Raw genomic sequence first — 17,976 nt, forward strand, 5'->3', positions numbered from 1 at the left:
ATTCACTTAGCTAGCTGTTCATACATGTAGCTGGTTATGTAATGTAATTTGATCATCTAGCAAGGCAGGCTAGCGAGCTAGAGGCTAGCTCAGGGTTTCCCAAACTTAATGCATAGTTTAGGAGGATTGCCTGCTGCAGTTGTTTGAGAGATGTCCAGTTTGCAGCCGAACATGCAACATAGAAGACCAGCAAGGGGACCCTCAGCGTTACACAGATATGCCCTTGCTGTGAGCATGAGCTGATCTACCCTGCCATGCTCATCAATGGGGCGCTGGCAAAGGCTTACCTCCAGCCTCACCTTTTGCCTGCTCACCAACGGTCGGCAATGGGGAGACCAAAATTAGGTAGTCTGACCTGTTCAAACTTAAGCATACTGTAGTATACCGTGCCTTCAGAAAGTATTCACACCCCTTGACTTTTTCCACATTGTGTTACAGCATGAATTTAAAATTGATTAAACACTACTAACGTAGTTGACAGAGTGAACAGAAGCCTGTACAGAATAAAAATATTCCAAAACATGCATCCTGTTTGCAACAAGTCACTAAAGTAATACTGCAAAACATGTGGCAAAGCAATTACCTTTTTGTCCTGAATACAGTGTTATGTCTGGGGCAAATCCAATACAACACATTACAGAGTACCACTGCATATTTTCAAGCATGTTATGGGTATGCTTGTAATTGTTAAGGACTAGGAATGGAGCTAAGCACAGGCAAAAACCTGGTTCAGTCTGCTTTCCACCAGACACTGGGAGATGAATTCACCTTTCAGCAGGACAATACCTTAAAACACAATGCCAAATCTACAAGGGTGTTACTTACCAAGAGAGTGAATGCTCCTGATTGGCCAAATTACAGTTTTGACTTAAATCTGCTTGAACATATATGGCAGCAATGGGTGTGGCTGAAATAGCTGAACCCACAAATTTGAAGGGGTGTCAACATACTTCTGGCCATACTTTTGTAGTTTCAACATTAGTTAAACTCTCAAATCCCCTACAATCAGTTCGTGACTGCCCAGCAGATGGCAATGTCTTACTCCATTTGAATCAGTTTGGAGATTCTCTATTTGATCAACTTCATCTACAATGCATCCGATTTGAAATCGCTGCTCGTTTAGGCAGTGGATCCCACCGCTGCCACCAAATGTAGCAGAGTTGAATCGCTTATCACATCTACATTCCCTGGGCTATTCTCAGCAGTATGTCTTACCATAGTCTCTCCATCAAAACCAGATATTGTCATGTTGCAACAGTCAGGTTGAGGGTGATTAAACTTGTTTGTCATTGAACTTACATTACATTTTAGTAATTTAACAGACCCTCTTATCCAGAGCAACTTACAGGTGCAATTAGGGTTCAGTGTCTTGCTGAAGGGCACATCGCCAGATTCTCTCACCTAGACTGCTCGAAGATTCAAACCAGCGACCTTTCGGTTACTGGCCCAAGGCTTTTAACTGCTAGGCTACATTCATATAGCACATTACCCAAGAAAGGAAATAATTACATAAGGACCTGGCAGGTTTATGTAACAAGTCTTACACAAATTTCTGCTCTCAAAGCACATTCTTGTCAAATTAAAAACAAACATACTGGTATCAGCTGTAGCTAACTCTTTATTAGATATTATTTCATATTAAATTAGACAAAAGTCAACATTTCTTGAAGACGGTACTGCAAGTGCTTCATTGGACTGGATATTGTTTTAGAAATGTTAACTTTATTAAATACATAATGGATATCCGATTGGTTTCTTGTTTGTTTTTGCTTTGCAAAGCACAACTGACAAGACAAAAATAGCTCCCTCACTCATTTTCTATACTTTTGAGGGCAGATGGGCCTGATCAAAGCTACCTAGCAGTGATTGCCAGACTTAAAAAGAAGTCATACACCGTTTCATCCCAAAACAAGGCAATGCATTCTAAGCAGGCGCAGAACTCCTCTTAAATTCCATTCCGTTTACAATCCACCTATGATGGCATTTGGACCATTTTCTGCCTCAGCTAAAACCTGTCCCATCTTTATTAAATCTTTTTTTCAGTTCACTTGTCTCTCGCTTATAAATCGTGAAAGGGTACCTGCTCTAGTCGGGGCAAGGCTCAGGTGCCAGATGTTGATGGACGGGGGGTTATCACAGAGTGCACCAATCATTAGTTCAGCCAGTTAGTGTGTAGACAGAGTATATTAATATGTGCTGAGATGGGACAACTTCCCTAAAATGCCTGTTGTTCATCTCTTCTCCTTTCTGCCCTCTCTCACCATGCCCTCCAGTGGAGAGGGCTGGTAGACTCATTGGCCGTCCTCATTGGTGTAGTCGCCAGCCTCCCAGCGCAGTGCCCGCTTGTTTTTGTGCCTGGTGACACGGGTCGCCTCCAAGACCTGCAATGGATGAAATAGCAGCAACATCATATTGGACCTGTGATAAAGGCCTTCTCGGAGACAAATGACAAGTGATTCAATGCATATCAACAGAGAGAAAAGCAACCAATTACCTCATTGTTCACATCGTCAGTAGGCTGAATTCCTGCATACTAGAGGTAACAGAAAAGAAAATGTCCAATTTAGCATCTAGCACACTATCATTGTAGGATATAAAACCTATGAATTGAGAAATCTCACAAGATGTATATGGTTTCTCCAACACTATTAGTACTCTTTTGTAGGCATATTGTATTGCTGTATTTCTTTCCAAACTATGCCTAAAAGTTGTCTTATGTGTGTCTATAATGGATTTTCAATGTATGTAGACAACATCAATAACTCCCTCTGTGTCCAATACAGTATTTCCTCACAGCATTCTCTTCCAGCTTCAGTTTGACTCTCCTCTCTTCAAAGTCCTCTAGTAGGGTTTCGGTAAAGCCCTTTTGCGTGGGAGTCCCAGGGGAGCCACCCATCTCTGCCCATGGGCTAGCAGGCAACAGAGGGGCAACCCTGCTCACCACAGTGGAGGTGGGCCATTGGGAGCCCCATGGCTGGGCAGTCACTATGGAAAAGGAGGGAAGACGAGCAGTGGGACGAATGGAGGCGGGAAAGGGCGATGCGCTGTCCGCTTTATCGGGAGGGGAATAGAGAAATAAACATTGAGTTAACACATACATGCTTGTAAAGAGTACATTTGAAATGTAGATTGAATGCAACATGAAACTACAGTGCCTTCCGAAAGTATTCACACCCCTTGACTTTTTCCACGTGATACAGCCGGAATGTAAAATTGATTACATTGAGTTTGTGTGTCACTGGCCTACACAAACACAAAATACCCCATTACGTCAAAGTGGAATTGTTATTTTGAATATGGTGCAAATTCATCATGTCAAATATATATAATTTATCTAGCCTATGCGGTACTTGCACTCCAAGAAATTACCATCTGCAGGGGAGAGTTTTGGCTAGTCCCAGTTAAATTGATTTATGGAGGAGGTTCTCTGATTTGTGCCAGTTAATCTTATATCCCGATATACTGCCGAATATGTTGATTGTCGAGAGCACGTTTTCTAATGATCGATTGGGTTCTTGTACGAACATCAGAATATCAGCGTAAATACTTTTTTGGGAGTTATGTTTGGGGATCGGATGCCTATAATTGAACTGTTTTGGCGAACCGCAGCAGCCAAGGGTAGTTTGAAAGGCCTTGAGATTATATTATTAGTAATTACTGAGGCTTGTGGGGAGCTAGAGAAAAGTTTAAACCATTTCTGTGTGTGTAATATATATACACACATACATACATACATACATACATACATACATACATACATACATACATACATACATACATACATACATACATACATACATACATACATACATACATACATACATACATACATACATACATACATACAGTGAGGGAAAAAAGTATTTGATCCCCTGCTGATTTTGTACGTTTGTCCACTGACAAAGAAATGATCAGTCTAATTTTAATGGTAGGTTTATTTGAACAGTGAGAGACAGAATAACAACAAAAAAGTCCAGAAAAACGCATGTCAAAAATGTTATAAATTGATTTGCATTTTAATGTGGGAAATAACTATTTGACCCCCTCTCAATCAGAAAGATTTCTGGCTCCCAGGTGTCTTTTATACAGGTAACGAGCTGAGATTATTAGGAGCACACTCTTAAAGGGAGTGCTCCTAATCTCAGCTTGTTACCTGTATAAAAGACACCTGTCCACAGAAGCAATCAGATTCCAAACTCTCCACCATGGCTAAGACCAAAGAGCTCTCCAAGGATGTCAGGGACAAGATTGTAGACCTACACAAGGCTGGAATGGGCTATAAGACCATCGCCAAGCAGCTTGGTGAGAAGGTGACAACAGTTGGCGCGATTATTCGCAAATGGAAGAAACACAAAAGAACTGTCAATCTCCCTCAGCCTGGGGCTCCATGCAAGATCTCACCTCGTGGAGTTGCAATGATCATGAGAACGGTGAGGAATCAGCCCAGAACTACACGGGAGGATCTTGTCAATGATCTAAAGGCAGCTGGGACCATAGTCACCAAGAAAACAATTGGTAACATACTACGCCGTGAAGGACTGAAATCCTGCAGCGCCCGCAAGGTCCCCCTGCTCAAGAAAGCACATATACAGGCCCGTCTGAAGTTTGCCAATGAACATCTGAATGATTCAGAGGAGAACTGGGTGAAAGTGTTGTGGTCAGATGAGATCAAAATCGAGCTCTTTGGCATCAACTCAACTCGCCGTGAAGAGGAATGCTGCCTATGACCCCAAGAACACCAAGGGGCCATGTACCGTCAAATCTTGGGTGAGAACCTCCTTCCCTCAGCCAGGGCATTGAAAATGGGTCGTGGATGGGTATTCCAGCATGACAATGACCCAAAACACACGGCCAAGGCAACAAAGGAGTGGCTCAAGAAGAAGCACATTAAGGTTCTGGAGTGGCCTAGCCAGTCTCCAGACCTTAATCCCATAGAAAATCTGTGGATTAAGGTCTGGAGAAGATCTGCAAAGAGGAGTGGGACAAAATCCCTCCTGAGATGTGTGCAAACCTGGTGGCCAACTACAAGAAACGTCTGACCTCTGTGATTGCTAACAAGGGTTTTGCCACCAAGTACTAAGTAATGTTTTGCAGAGGGGTCAAATACTTATTTCCCTCATTAAAATGCAAAATCAATTTATAACATTTTTGACATGCGTTTTTCTGGATTTTTTTGTTGTTATTCTGTCTCTCACTGTTCAAATAAACCTACCATTAAAATTATAGGCTGATCATGTCTTTGTCAGTGGGCAAACTTACAAAATCAGCAGGGGATCAAATACTTTTTTACCCTCACTGTGTAATATATATATATATATATATATATATATATATATATATATATATATATATATATATATATATATATATATATATATATATATATACATATATATATATATATATATATACACATACACACACTAAAATCGAATTCCTCGAGTGCCAAGTTCAGGAAGGTCATATTGACTGTCAAATGGCATCTCTGCATCCAACGTCACTACTGCGGTAGGAATATCAGTTTGGGAAGCGAGTTGCATGATGTTAAAGAGGCTCCTGTTGTTTTCTGAAGAGTGTCAGCCTTTCATAAAACCTGTTTGATCAGAAAGTATTATTTTGGGAAGAACGGTTTCTAATCTGTTGGCTATCGCTTTGCTAATTATTTTTAAATCCATATTAAATCAAAGAAATCGGACAGTAGTTACTGTAGTCTCGAGTCCTTTTCTTTTTTGACTAGGAGAATGATTAAGGCGGTGTTCATAGTATGTGGAAAGTTATTAGAGCAATACATGTGCGTAACCATATTTCACCCATAAGAGTCTAAGCCCTGTCTAAGGGGTTCTACTAAGCTATACGGAATTGTTTAAAAAATCTTAGGGAAATAAGGGGCCAAAAATATTCATACAACTCAAAAAATGAAAAGCTGAAATGTCGTGTCAATAAGTATTCAACCCCTTTGTTATGGCAAACCCAAATAAGTTCAGGAGTAAAAATGTGATTAACAAGTCACATAATACGTTGAAAGGACTCACTGTATGCAAGAATAGTGGTTAATATAATTTGTTTATGACTACCTCATCTCTGTACCCCACACATACAATTATCTGTAAGGTCCCTCAGTCAAGCAGTGAATTTCAAACAGAGTCAACTACAAAGACCAGAGACGTTTTCCAATGACTCGCAAAGAAGGGCACCTATTGGTAGATGGGTAAAAAATAAAATAAAAAAGCAGGGATTTCACCAAGAGGCCAATGGTGACTTTAAAACAGTTAGACTTTAAGGGTTGTGAAAGGAGAAAACGGAGGATGGATCAAGGAAGCCTGTACAGAATACAAATATTCAAAAACATGCATCCTGTTTGCAACAAGTCACTAAAGTAGTACATGTAAGTATGCACTCACTAACTGTAAGTCGCTCTGGATAAGAGCGTCTGCTAAAATTACTAAAATGAAAAAATGTAAAACACATTACTGAGTCCCATGTGCCATACTTTCAAGCATAGTGGTGGCTGCATCATGTTATGGGTATGCTTGTAATCATTAAGGACTGGGGAGTTTTCAGGATAAAAAAGGAATGGAACTAAGCACAAGAAAAATCCTAAAAGGAAAACCTGGTTCAGTCTTCTTTCCGCCAGACACTGGGAGATTAATTCACCTTTCAGCAGGACAATACCATAAAACACAAGGCCAAACCTACACTGGAGTTGCTTACCAAGAATACAGTGTATTTTCCAGAGTGGCCGAGTTACAGTTTTGACTTAGATCTACTTGAAAATCTATGGCAAGACCTGAAAATGGTGGTCTAGCAATGATCAACAACCAATTTGACAGAGCTTGAAGAATTCTGAAAATAATTTTAAAAAATGGGCAAATGTTGCGCAATCCAGTTATGGAAAGATCTTAGAGACTTACCCAGAAAGACTCGCAGCTGTAAATCGGTGCCAAAGGTGCTTCTACAAAGTATTGACTCAGGGGTGTGAATACTTATGTAAATGAGATTTCTGTATTTCATATATTTGCAAAAAAATCTAAAAACTTGTTTTCACTTTGACATTATGGGGTATTATATGTAGATGGGTGAGAAAATAAATAAATGTAATCTATTTTGAATTCAGGCTCTAACAAACAAAATGTGGAATAAGTCAAGGGGTATGAATACTTTCTGAAAGCACTGTACATAATGATAGCCTAAAGTATAGTCATACCATTGTACACACTTGACCATGAAAATGGACACTGGTAGACATTTTAGATTATCTTGCCTTAACACTAGTTTTAAAAGGCCCAGTGCTGTCAAAATTCTGTTTTTCCTGTGTTTTGTATCATATTGTACAACAGCTGATGAAACTACACTACATGACCAAAAGTATGTGGACACCTGCTCGTCGAACATCTCATTCCAAAATCATGGGCATTAATATGGAGTTGGTCCCCCCTTTGCTGCTATAACAGTCTCCACTCTTCTGGGAAGGCTTTCCACTAGATGTTGGAACATTGCTGCGGGGACTTGCTTCTATTCAGCCACAAAAGCATTAGTGAGGTCGGGCACTGATGTTGGGCAATTAGACCTGGCTTGCAGTCGCCGTTCCAATTCATCCCAAAGGTGTTCGATTGCATTAAGGTCAGGGTCCACAACGATCTTGACAAACCATTTCTGTACAGACCTCGCTTTGTGCACAGGGGCATTGTCATGCTGAAACAGTAAAGGGCCTTCCCCAAACTGTTGGCACAAAGTTGGAAGCACAGAATCGTCTAGAACAGGGTTCTTCAATCCTGGTCCTGGAGGGCCGAAACACTTCTGTTTTTTATTTCTACCTGGTAGTTAATTGCACTCACCTGGTTTTCCCAGGTCTGAATTAGCCCCTGATTAGAAGGAGAGGATGAAAAACAGAGGTGTTTCGGCCCTCCAGGACCAGGATTGAAGAACCCTGGTCTAGAATGTCATTGTATGCTGTCGCGTTAAGATTTCCTGTCACTGGAACTAAGGGGCCTAGCCTGAACCATGAAAAACAGCCACAGACCATTATTCCTCCTCCACCAAACTCTACAGTTGGTACTATGCATTCGGACAGGTAGCATTCTCCTGTTATCCGCCATTCTCAGATTCGTCCTCGGACTACCAGATGGTGAAGCGTGATTCATCACTCCAGAGAAGGCGTTTCCACTGCTCCAATGGCGGCAAACTTTACACCACTCCAGCCGATGCTTGGCACTGCTCATGGTGATCTTAGACTTGTGTGCGGCTGCTTGGCCATGGAAACCCATTTCATGAAGCTCCCGACGAACAGTTCTTGTGCTGACGTTGCTTCTAGAGGCAGTTTGGAACTCTGTAGTGAGTACTGCAACACAGGACAGGCAATTTGTACTTGCTTCAGCACTTGGCGGTCCTGTTCTGTGAGCTTGTGTGGCCTACCACTTCGTGGCTGAGCCGTTGTTGCTCCTAGACGTTTCCACTCCACAATAACAGCACTTACAGAAATTTGACGAACTGTCTTGTTGGAAAGGTGGCATCCTATGACGGTACCACGTTGAAAGTCACTGAGCTCTTCACAGTAAGGCCATTCTACTGCCAATGTTTGTCTGTGTTTGTCTATGGCTGTGTGCTCAGTTTTATACACCCGTCAGCAATGGTTGTGGCTGAAATAGCCAAATCTACTAATTTGAAGGGGTGTCCACAGACTTTTGCATATGAAAGTGTAAAAGTTGATCAGTGTTATTTCCTCATAGTTGCCATTTGAAAATACAATCTACACATGACCTTCTAAATCAGCAGGTTTTGCATGGGTGGAGTTTAGGCTAATAGACCAATAACAAAAAGAGTTCCAAACATCTCTGCCAATAAGAGCTAGTTTTCAGTTTTCCCCTCCCCACTCGACCACTCCCAAGCAGTCCTAGCTAAATTCTTGCTTGAGAAAGTTTTGCTAAAACGCTATTTTTGTTTATTTTTGACAATATTTATGGGAAACTATTACAGTAAGGTACTGTTTGATATTGACATAAAAACAGCTGAATTAGGCCTTTAATGTGACTGGCTGTAGAGTGATCTTAAAAAGGTTCAGACGTTTTTATCTCAATATCAAATCATTTCTGGGTAATAATTAAGTACCTTACTGTGATTGTTTTCAATGAAAATTGTCAAAAAGAAACAGAAAGCTTCTTAGCTAAGAACAATTTCTCAGGCAAGAGTTTTGCTAGGGCTGTGGGAGTGGTCTGAGTGGGGAGGGGAAAACTGAAACTAGCTCTTACTGGCAGAGGGGTTTGGAACTCTTTCTTATTGCTCTATTAACTAATTTTCCGCCTAGTGATGTCACCAGGCAGGCCAAAACTCAGTCCCACCAAAACAGGCAGACATTTCAGGTAGTCTTTTCAAACAGCTCTTACACTAAAAGGGCATTATCATCATTTTCACAGTATCATTCCAACCTCTGTGTGTAAATATGTATAAAACACAGGAAAATCACGTTTTTGACCGCACTGGGCCTTGAACCACTACATTTCAGTGCATCAACTCCAAGTAAAAGCAGCAATGTTTTTGTCTTATTTCAGCCTTTTGGATGCAAAATAATATCCTTTGTGTCAATGATTAATCATGGCTGGTAACACCGCATTGGTTCCTCTGCCCATATATGACCAAAGTTCAGGTTCTAATTAAGTTTGTCATTTCTTCCAGTCTAGGAAAGCCAACAGTAAACAATAATGTTATGCAACATCCATTAAAGCTAGAATTGTGAAGACATTTGGTGCATGTAGACATTTGCTTAAATCAAGCCAAAAACAAGAATATGATATTGCCATCATGAATAATTCCTCAGTTACATAGTCTTGTAATTGTATAGATTTGTGTATGATTAAATTGACTGAACCATCCTACCTAGCATTGATACTGGAGTGATAGAGGAGTAGGACCGTCTGGCCAAGCTCGTCTGCTCTACTGGAAGTGAAGGGCTCTCAGAGAAGACAGACTCTTCCTGTTTCACGATTACCCTTTGCAGGCTTTGCGATTGATATGAGTCTTTAGCGTCTCGTTCTACACAGTCCAAGTTTCCTTCCATAGAGGCGGACAGGCCACTGGATTCTCGCAGTTCCCGGAGCTCCTGCTCACGTTTCAGATCCTGCTCAATTTCCTTCTGGATAATATCAGGAGTGTTGGGTCTTCGATGTCGCAGGCCGCCAGAATCCAGGTGCGCCCTCCAGGTTGGAATAGGCTTATCACTAGGTTCAGACCCCTGCACTGCAAAAGCAGTGGGTGTAGGGGAGGAGGGAGAGGATGAAGAGGAGGCTTCTTTAGCCGAGGAGCCACTGGCTGGAACTGGCTTCTTTCTTTCCACTATCCACGATGGGTAATCTACTATTTCGCTAGTATTTATTGTCTTCACCACCACTGTGACTTCAGAGCTTGCCGCCTTTGTGGTCTCATGGCCTTTCAACATGACGCTGTCCTCTGGGAAGATACTTGGCAGTACTCTGGTGAGGTCTTGGGACTCTGAACCCCAGCCTTTGCTGGTGGTATTGACACTTGGAGAGGCGCTCATGCTGCTGATGTACAGCTCAGCCTCTTTTGAGTGCCGGTGAGGGCAGCAAGGGGAAGGATAGCCTTCCGTATCTGAGCTGCTACTCCTCACAATGACCCCGGGTGATGACCAAGCCCTTTTCCTCTTCTCCTCGGCTCCAGATTGGTCTCGCAGCTCAAAGATCTTCCTCCTATCCTCCAGTTCCTGGGGAGTTCTCCGGTCATACAGACCTGGGACTCTCCCCTGGTGCAGCAGGTCCTCTTCCCTCTGGCTGTCCTTTTCGATCTCGTGCTGGATGAAGAAGCTCACCCGGTTCTTCTCTTTTGCCTTGACAGGCATCAATGGCGGTGTAGGCTGGGAGAGCAGAGACTTGGTCTTGATCTCCACCATCTCCTGGACGTCGGTGTGCTTGATGCCCCGCAATCGCCTTAGACTCTCTTCTCTCTCCTGAGCGATACGAATCTCCCTCTCGATGGGTGTTTCTCTGTAACCACTTGCCGATTGGGTCCCCTTGCTTTCTGGCTGAGGGTTGTCATTGGACATGCTTCCGTCACTTGTGTAGCCAACACTTGGGTCCCCCGATAGATCCTCCAGTCCAGAGTCAAATTCATCAAACAGGCTACTCTGCCTCTTGGTTACCCTCTCCTCTGTGCAATACAATGTCACCTTTCTGCCAGTGACGACTTTCCCTTTGTCCTGACGTTTCACTGGGGTCAGACTTTGGTTAAACCATTCCGCAGGGTGGTAATCTTTTTTCTCACTCCTTGGTGATAGCAAGCTGTCTTCTGACTGCCACAGTCTTCTTTGTGGTTTTAGAGAGCTGGGACTCTGCAGGAAGGGGTTGAGCCTCGACTGTTCCATCTTTAGGAACTGCTCCCGTGCTGCGCTGAAGTTGATCTGCTCGTTGTCGATGGTGCCTGGCTCGGCTGCTGGTGTGGGCTCAGATTTGGTGCTGCTTGGCCCGTAGCACAAGCTGAACCCTTCGAGCAACTTGTTGGGTGACTTGCTGAGATCCAGGGTTTCCAGTGCACTCCACTGCTCCCTGAATGTGGCAGTCTTTTTGGGGGCTTGACCGTGGATGATCTCCTGCCTAAGCTGCTTCTCCTCCTCCTCTGCCTTCAATTGGGCACCATTGTTGGTGTTCACCTGGTAGCGGGAGTCCTCGTCCTCCTCAAACAGACTCCCTGGCTTCTTCCCACCAGCGTATGTCTGCAGTTTGAAGCTGCTTTCCTCTTTCAGGGTAGCCAACTTGGCTTGTCTCTCTGGGGACACCATCCAGGCTTCGTTCATCTCCGCCTCTGGGCTCGCAGGATCATCCACAAAGGAGTAGAAGCCACGTTGGGAGCCCGTGCTGCCAGGACTGCTAGGGCTACTGGGTTGCCAGTCTTCGCTGGTGTTGCCGCCATCTTCCTCTGACACCGCCACCTGCCTGGACTGCACCACCACATCCCGGGACGACACCTTCTGCTGGGAGGATACGATGACCGTGGACTGGGTGCGGGTCACGGATATGCTGTCAAAACTGAAAGCCGAAGAGTTGCCATTCCGGTTGTAGATCCAGTTCCGGTCCAGGCTAAAGGGCTCATCGGTGGTGGGGCTGAGCATGGTGCGAAGGTCTACTGCCAGCTCCAGTTTGGGTGACATGGGCTGAAGCACCCACTTTCTGGGTGTGCTTTCCATGGTTCCTTGGAATGTGGCGTCTTCCTGTGTAGACGGTGAGATTTCTGAGGCAGGAAGCTGGTGAGATTGGCACACTATCTGGTCTCCCTCCTCCTGGGTCAACACATCCTGGGAATCGTCAGGTGCAGCAACTGAGAGTCTCTGCAACCAATAATAGTTTTTTTTTAAAATAGGCCAATGGGTCATCACTTAAGCAACATAATAATTAAGAAAGATTAATGGTCAAGTGGCAACTGGGTCGTTATAACCAATCAAACAAGCCCTCCTGTCCAATTTATCATAATTACAATTCAAGATTTTATTGAAGACACTTTTGGAGTAGCTACATCTTTGCATACAGTGACAATGGCTGTTATTCCCACTTCACAGACATTACAGAATACAGCTTGTGGCACCAAAATGAAATTAGTAGCATAACACTTTTCATCTGTGACATTGTGTTGTGTGACAAAACTGCACATTTTAGGGTGGCCTTTTATTGTCCCCAGCACAACGTGCACCTGTGTAGTAATCATACCATTTAATCTGCTTCTTGATATGCCAAACTTTTCAGGTGGATGGATTATCTTGGCAAATGAAAAATGCTCACTAACAGGGATGTAAACACATTTGTGCACTACATTTGAGAGAAATAAGCTTTATGTGCGTATGGAACATTTCTGGGATCTTTTATTTCAGCTCATGAAACATGGTACCAACACTTTACATGTTGTGTTTATATTTTTGTTCAGTGTACTTATTGATTATCAACTGTTATCAATTTATTCAAGCAATGGATTAATCTTAACCTGCAGCCATGATATACATAGAGCAGGGTTCTCCAACCCTGTTCCTGGAGAGTTACCATCCTGTAGGTTTAGCGCATCAGATTCTAATAATTAGCTGGTTGATAAAATGAATCAGGTTAGTTACAACTGGAGTGGGAGGGAAAACCTACAGGAGGGTAGCGCTCCAGGAACAGGGTTGGAGAACCCTGACCTAGAGTGTGCAGCTACAATACCTTTTCAAAGTGCCTAGTTATCAGAAGATATATGAAGAACCATGAGGGAGTGAGAGAGGAATGTGTTCACTCCTTTCTCGCACAACTCATCTGGAGGTGGGAGTACTGGCACTAGAGCAGGATATTAGATAGTCTTGGCCAATGAAAACAGTTAAGTTCCTCTTCAATAAACTGATGTAAAACGAACTACTAACTACACTGGAGGCTGGGTGCAATGGCGGGTTGACTTGTCAATCATTTTAATATGCCACACAAAGGATTAAAAGGAAAATATTTAATGGCAACTAGCAATACTAGGAATATCACATAGAATCTCTATAGTACTTTTGGGATGACAACATACTATAGCATAACATGCTCATTGCTATTCGAGCATGTTGGCTAATGAGTAAAACCTATAGCCCCTGGAAGCTGCCACTCCATTCAACATTCTGTCATTTAAAATTGACATCGACAGAACAATCCTGCATTTCATGATTCTCATTGTAACCCTGCTGACACAGAATTATTAACTAATCATGTCAGATGCACAACACTAGACGAATGGACCTTTCAGGAGTAAACCAAGTCCTAACCTTCCCTGAGATGCCAAGACTTTTGGCTGACCCCAGAATACGCTCTTCAGAAAATATACGGCCATTTTGAGTTAAAAGGTAACTTTATGGGTACGGCATACAGTCTGAAAAGTACAGAGAGCAGATGTGTAACTGCTAAGATAACCAAGATATGTAACTGCTCGTCAGTGCATTACATACTATCCCAAGAGTTTTAAGGCAGCCTGCAGTGTGAGTATGCGCGCGTGACCATGTGTGACAGTGGACTGTGTACCCCTGATAAGCTCTTTTCAGCGCCACTTCCTCGAATCGGCTCCTCTGCCCTTTGCTCATTGGCTGAGAGAGAAGAGGAGCGATCTGTGGGGGACAGGAGATACACAAGTCTCCTTGCCCCCACTAATTTATTACCTCACACTGGTGTGTGTGTGTGTGTGTGTATGTATGTACAAAACGTACATTAGTCCCTGTCAACAAAGTGCCTATTGTGGCATGGATCAACTAAGGCCAAAGGCAAGTTGCATATACCACACAAGATAATACAACAAATTAGGGCAAAATTAAGATTTCGCTACAGATAAGTCATCCCTATCATAACCTTTAGACTTATTCAAGGCCAATACATTTACTCATCGACTGTCTGAAATAAATGCCCAAATACATGTCATACCCTACAGCTTATGACTGTCGACCATACAGATTTCAAACCAGTTTTCATGGTCTTGGAAAGACAAGTATGCCAACTGCTCATTAAAGCTCTACTAATTAAAAAAAGAGGACATTTTAGAAATAAACAATGTACTGGAGTGTTCCCATGGGTATAAGTTGTGTAGCTACAGAGACCAGGGGTATGCAAGGTACTCTTCAAATAGGGTAGGATGTAGCATTTGGAGAAACATGGAGAACAGCCACCACTTGATAAACACAAAAGGTGTATAGAAAAATAGACCTACATTCGGCTTACTTCCCTCAGTCAAGGCACAAGGGTTTAATTTGACATCAACTATTGAAAAGAAGTAGAGGTCATTATTCAGTAATGTAGACAGTGTGACGAGATGGCAAATCCAACCATAGTGTCTCTTCTAGACTAATGCACCTGCTCACCCAACTGCCACTGAACCAAAGTGCTTACAATTCATAGATAATATAAGTAGCGATAATGCTGTTGAAATGCATTTGGATCAAAAGTACAGTTCATCATTTGGGAAAATGAAGTAATGAACCCTACCTTAATTAGTATACCGCAAACAAGACACGTTTTTCTGTTGTCTTGTCTCCCGCGCTCTCTCTGTCTGTCTTTTGAGCACCCTAGAGCACAGGCAAAGTTCAGCCAATATCATGTCAGTTATTGAAGCCACACCCTCTGACCGAACAGGGAAAAGTGCATGAGACTGACAGACCGCTATAACAAGATAGGGAGAGAAGAGAAACCCTTTCACATCGCCAATGCAAATCTATCAAACAAGATGACCCAGATTAAAATGACCTGTGGTCCAAACTGAAGACCGCAATTAGTTGATTATTTGTAACCGGTCAGTGAGTGCTGGGCTGAAACAAAAGCCTGCTCACCCAGTAACTCTCGAGGACTGGAGTTGGAGAACCCTGACCTAAGGGAAAGAGTAGGCTAATTTCCTGGTGATAATAATTTTGTGTCCAAGTGCAGAAGCTTCCTTCTCCTTTCCTTCATAACCACTGAGTTGATAAACTTACGGAAACATATCCATTCCCTTTACCCATCATTGGTCTCATAAGGAAACAAGAACAGAAAAGAACACTGTTTACAAGTACTGAGGCATCATCAATATCTTGCCTGTGAACTGTTCAAGAAGAATCTTCCTTTGGGGTTGAAGTTCACCTGAGAGGATGATGTCCCCGCTACAGGTAGTCATCATGGCCTAAATATGAATTACTTACATTGTGGCCCCGTGTAGCTCAGTTGGTAGAGCATGGCGTTTGCAACGCCAGGGTTGTGGGTTAGATTCCTACAGGGGGCCAGTATGAAAAAAAATGCATGCACTCACTAACTGTAAGTTGCTCTGGATAAGACCGTCTGTTAAATGACTAAAATGTAAATTATGCAGAGAAAAATATACATATTTTTTTTTACATCTAATTAAGTATAATGATTATGGCTCTAGGTTGCAGGGAAAAAGCTGTTTCAGGTGTTCTCCACTTTCCACCCCCCAGCCATCCTCACAAATGTTGTTTGTTTGATTTTTGGGTTGCATGACACCCCTGATAGAGGGCATTCGCTTTGAGAAATGGGAAGGTTCACACTGAACATAGCTTTACTGCTTTCTAGTGACTACCTTGTGCATGGACACCAATCATTAGAGTATCTCAATCAACTTTATCACTCTGAATAAAGACTTGAAAGGGTCATGAAAAACATATAATATGGATCTCAGTTAGCTTAGGAATGTTTGATTGCACAGGTATATCTACTTTACACCACTATGGTTTTAAAATCTAGGAATAGAACGCATTACAGATTAAACATGCCATAGACATTAAAGTGGGTACTATTGAGATGCATTTGTCCAAAATTCCTTTTAAACCAATGAACGCCATTGTTTAAACAAAAATCAAGATCATGGATACCATAAGAAGAATCTAGGCTGCAATGGTTGTGGTACAAACATTAACAATGCAGATCCAACTGTGTGGAATGTTGATTGTTGGTAAATGAGGGGGGAAACACTGAGAATGATGTCAAAGCAAAACAAATTGCTAGCCTACAATCAGGATCCCTTTTAAATTGTTGCAACTACACCTGTCATTTTGTGTTTGTGGTAAGGGTTGTCTTACCTTGGTCTCATGCTCCATGCTGTTACACAGCACCTGCCAAGGAGGAGTGTACTTGAACATCCTACAGTGTGAGTGTATGTCTGTCTGTGTAACAGCGTGGTGGTGAATGTGTTCGGCAGCTCTCTGTGTGACAGGATTCAAGGCTAGGTGCAGGGGGCAATCAAGATCAACTCAGGCCAGGTGTGCTCATTCTGAGAAGAGAGAGAGGAAGAGAGAAAGAGGGAGGGAGAAATAGGGAGGGAGAGGGGTCAACAACTGGAAAGACAGTACATTGTATTTGATGTATACGTTTTGGGGTAAGACAGAACCGGACTTATCAATAAAACATTGATTAAACTAACATTTTGGTGAACCTTCCAGTTGCTTTTTTGGTTGATTAGCCCTGAAGTTTTTTTCATCTGGCAATTAAAAATGACTGTCCACTTTCCACAAATGTCCATATTTGAGTACACTAGGAATATCTCTGGTGCCGAACCATAATAGTATTCTTATATTTTTTGGTCATGATTATTGCAAGCATTCTTTGAACACATCTCAATGGCAAGTCTCCATGCTCATTTTCAAAGTAAAAATGAATGTATCATAATCCCAGAAGTAATCCTTCATGGAGCATCAGTCTCTGCTTACATTATAGGCTGGTAGTAAAAAAAACAACAACTGGATAACACGGATGTATGTACATATGGAGAGTTCAATAAGAACTTCCATTCTATACCTCAGTAGCTTAATCAAAGACCCCCCCCCACCCCCCCATTCCTTAACTCACCTCTCGGTTCTAGACCTGCCCTCCTAGACGTCTGCGTTCTCCCTCCTAGACGTCTGGGTTCTCCAGCAGGTGTTCTGCATTCCACCCCGGGCTCGCCTCAAGCAGATGGTCTAGCACCGTCTCGATCTGCGCCCCCCTCGTATCCCCTACTGTGTTAAGCCTAACAGCTGGGTCTCCGGGCTCCGCTGGTGTTTTGGTCTGGGGTTTGGCCCTGACCAGACCCCTCCCTGTTACCAGACCCCCCCCCCACACACACACACACACACACAGTATCTGTCACTCGGCCCTCTCCATCCTCCCCCCAACCCCCTGTCCATCAAAGCTGCTAGTCCAGAGATATTGACCGGTTGTGGTGGGGGAGAGGGTGAAGAGGGGAGTGAGAGGGTAAGGGGGGGGTCCAGGACACAAAGCGTTGGGTGGCGTGACTGCTCCCTTGTTTTTTCCAGCGGCCGCCATGTGTGTGTTGCTGAGGGCAGGGGAATTGCACTGGAATGCTGCTGACCATCACAAAATGCCGGACAAAAGAGGAGCCATCCGTGTACACGCGCACACAAAGTCCCGCCTCTGCCAACTGTGACTGTGTAGCCAGGTCACTGTGTCAATGACAATGGCCGTGACAATGGTGCAGCAGGTCTTAGATTAGCAGTGTAAAAACATTGCA

General features: G+C 43.1%; 1 protein-coding gene across 2 annotated transcripts; it reads right to left on the reverse strand.

Moving 5' to 3' along the window:
• Positions 1-1,600: 1,600 nt before the first annotated feature.
• On the reverse strand, positions 1,601-17,558 carry LOC121533679 (mitotic spindle positioning). Of its 2 annotated transcripts, XM_045205344.1 has the most exons (6): positions 17,316-17,558; positions 16,550-16,740; positions 9,871-12,331; positions 2,795-3,051; positions 2,495-2,533; positions 1,601-2,381 (listed from the first exon to the last, which is right to left on the reverse strand). In XM_045205344.1, exons 2-6 carry the CDS (start codon positions 16,607-16,609, stop codon positions 2,292-2,294), a joined length of 2,907 nt encoding a protein of 968 aa, XP_045061279.1. In that variant the 5' UTR covers positions 16,610-16,740; positions 17,316-17,558; the 3' UTR covers positions 1,601-2,291. The 2 variants fall into 2 exon arrangements, with proteins under 2 accessions (XP_045061279.1, XP_041695758.2); XM_041839824.2 differs by lacking the exons at positions 16,550-16,740; positions 17,316-17,558 and adding an exon at positions 14,970-15,047.
• Between the last annotated feature and the right edge of the window lie 418 nt (positions 17,559-17,976).

Source organism: Coregonus clupeaformis, chromosome 20 (assembly GCF_020615455.1).
Source record: "Coregonus clupeaformis isolate EN_2021a chromosome 20, ASM2061545v1, whole genome shotgun sequence".
Classification (NCBI taxonomy): Eukaryota; Metazoa; Chordata; class Actinopteri; order Salmoniformes; family Salmonidae; genus Coregonus; species Coregonus clupeaformis.

Coding starts and splice junctions, on each gene's coding strand:
- LOC121533679 (XM_045205344.1), bottom strand. CDS start 16,609: ATGTTCAAGTACACTCCTCCTTGGCAGGTGCTGTGTAACAGCATGGAG. Junction 12,332..16,549: donor GCATGGAGCATGAGACCAAG/GTAAGACAACCC, acceptor TATTGGTTGCAG/AGACTCTCAGTTGCTGCACC. Junction 2,382..2,494: donor CTGACGATGTGAACAATGAG/GTAATTGGTTGC, acceptor CATCCATTGCAG/GTCTTGGAGGCGACCCGTGT.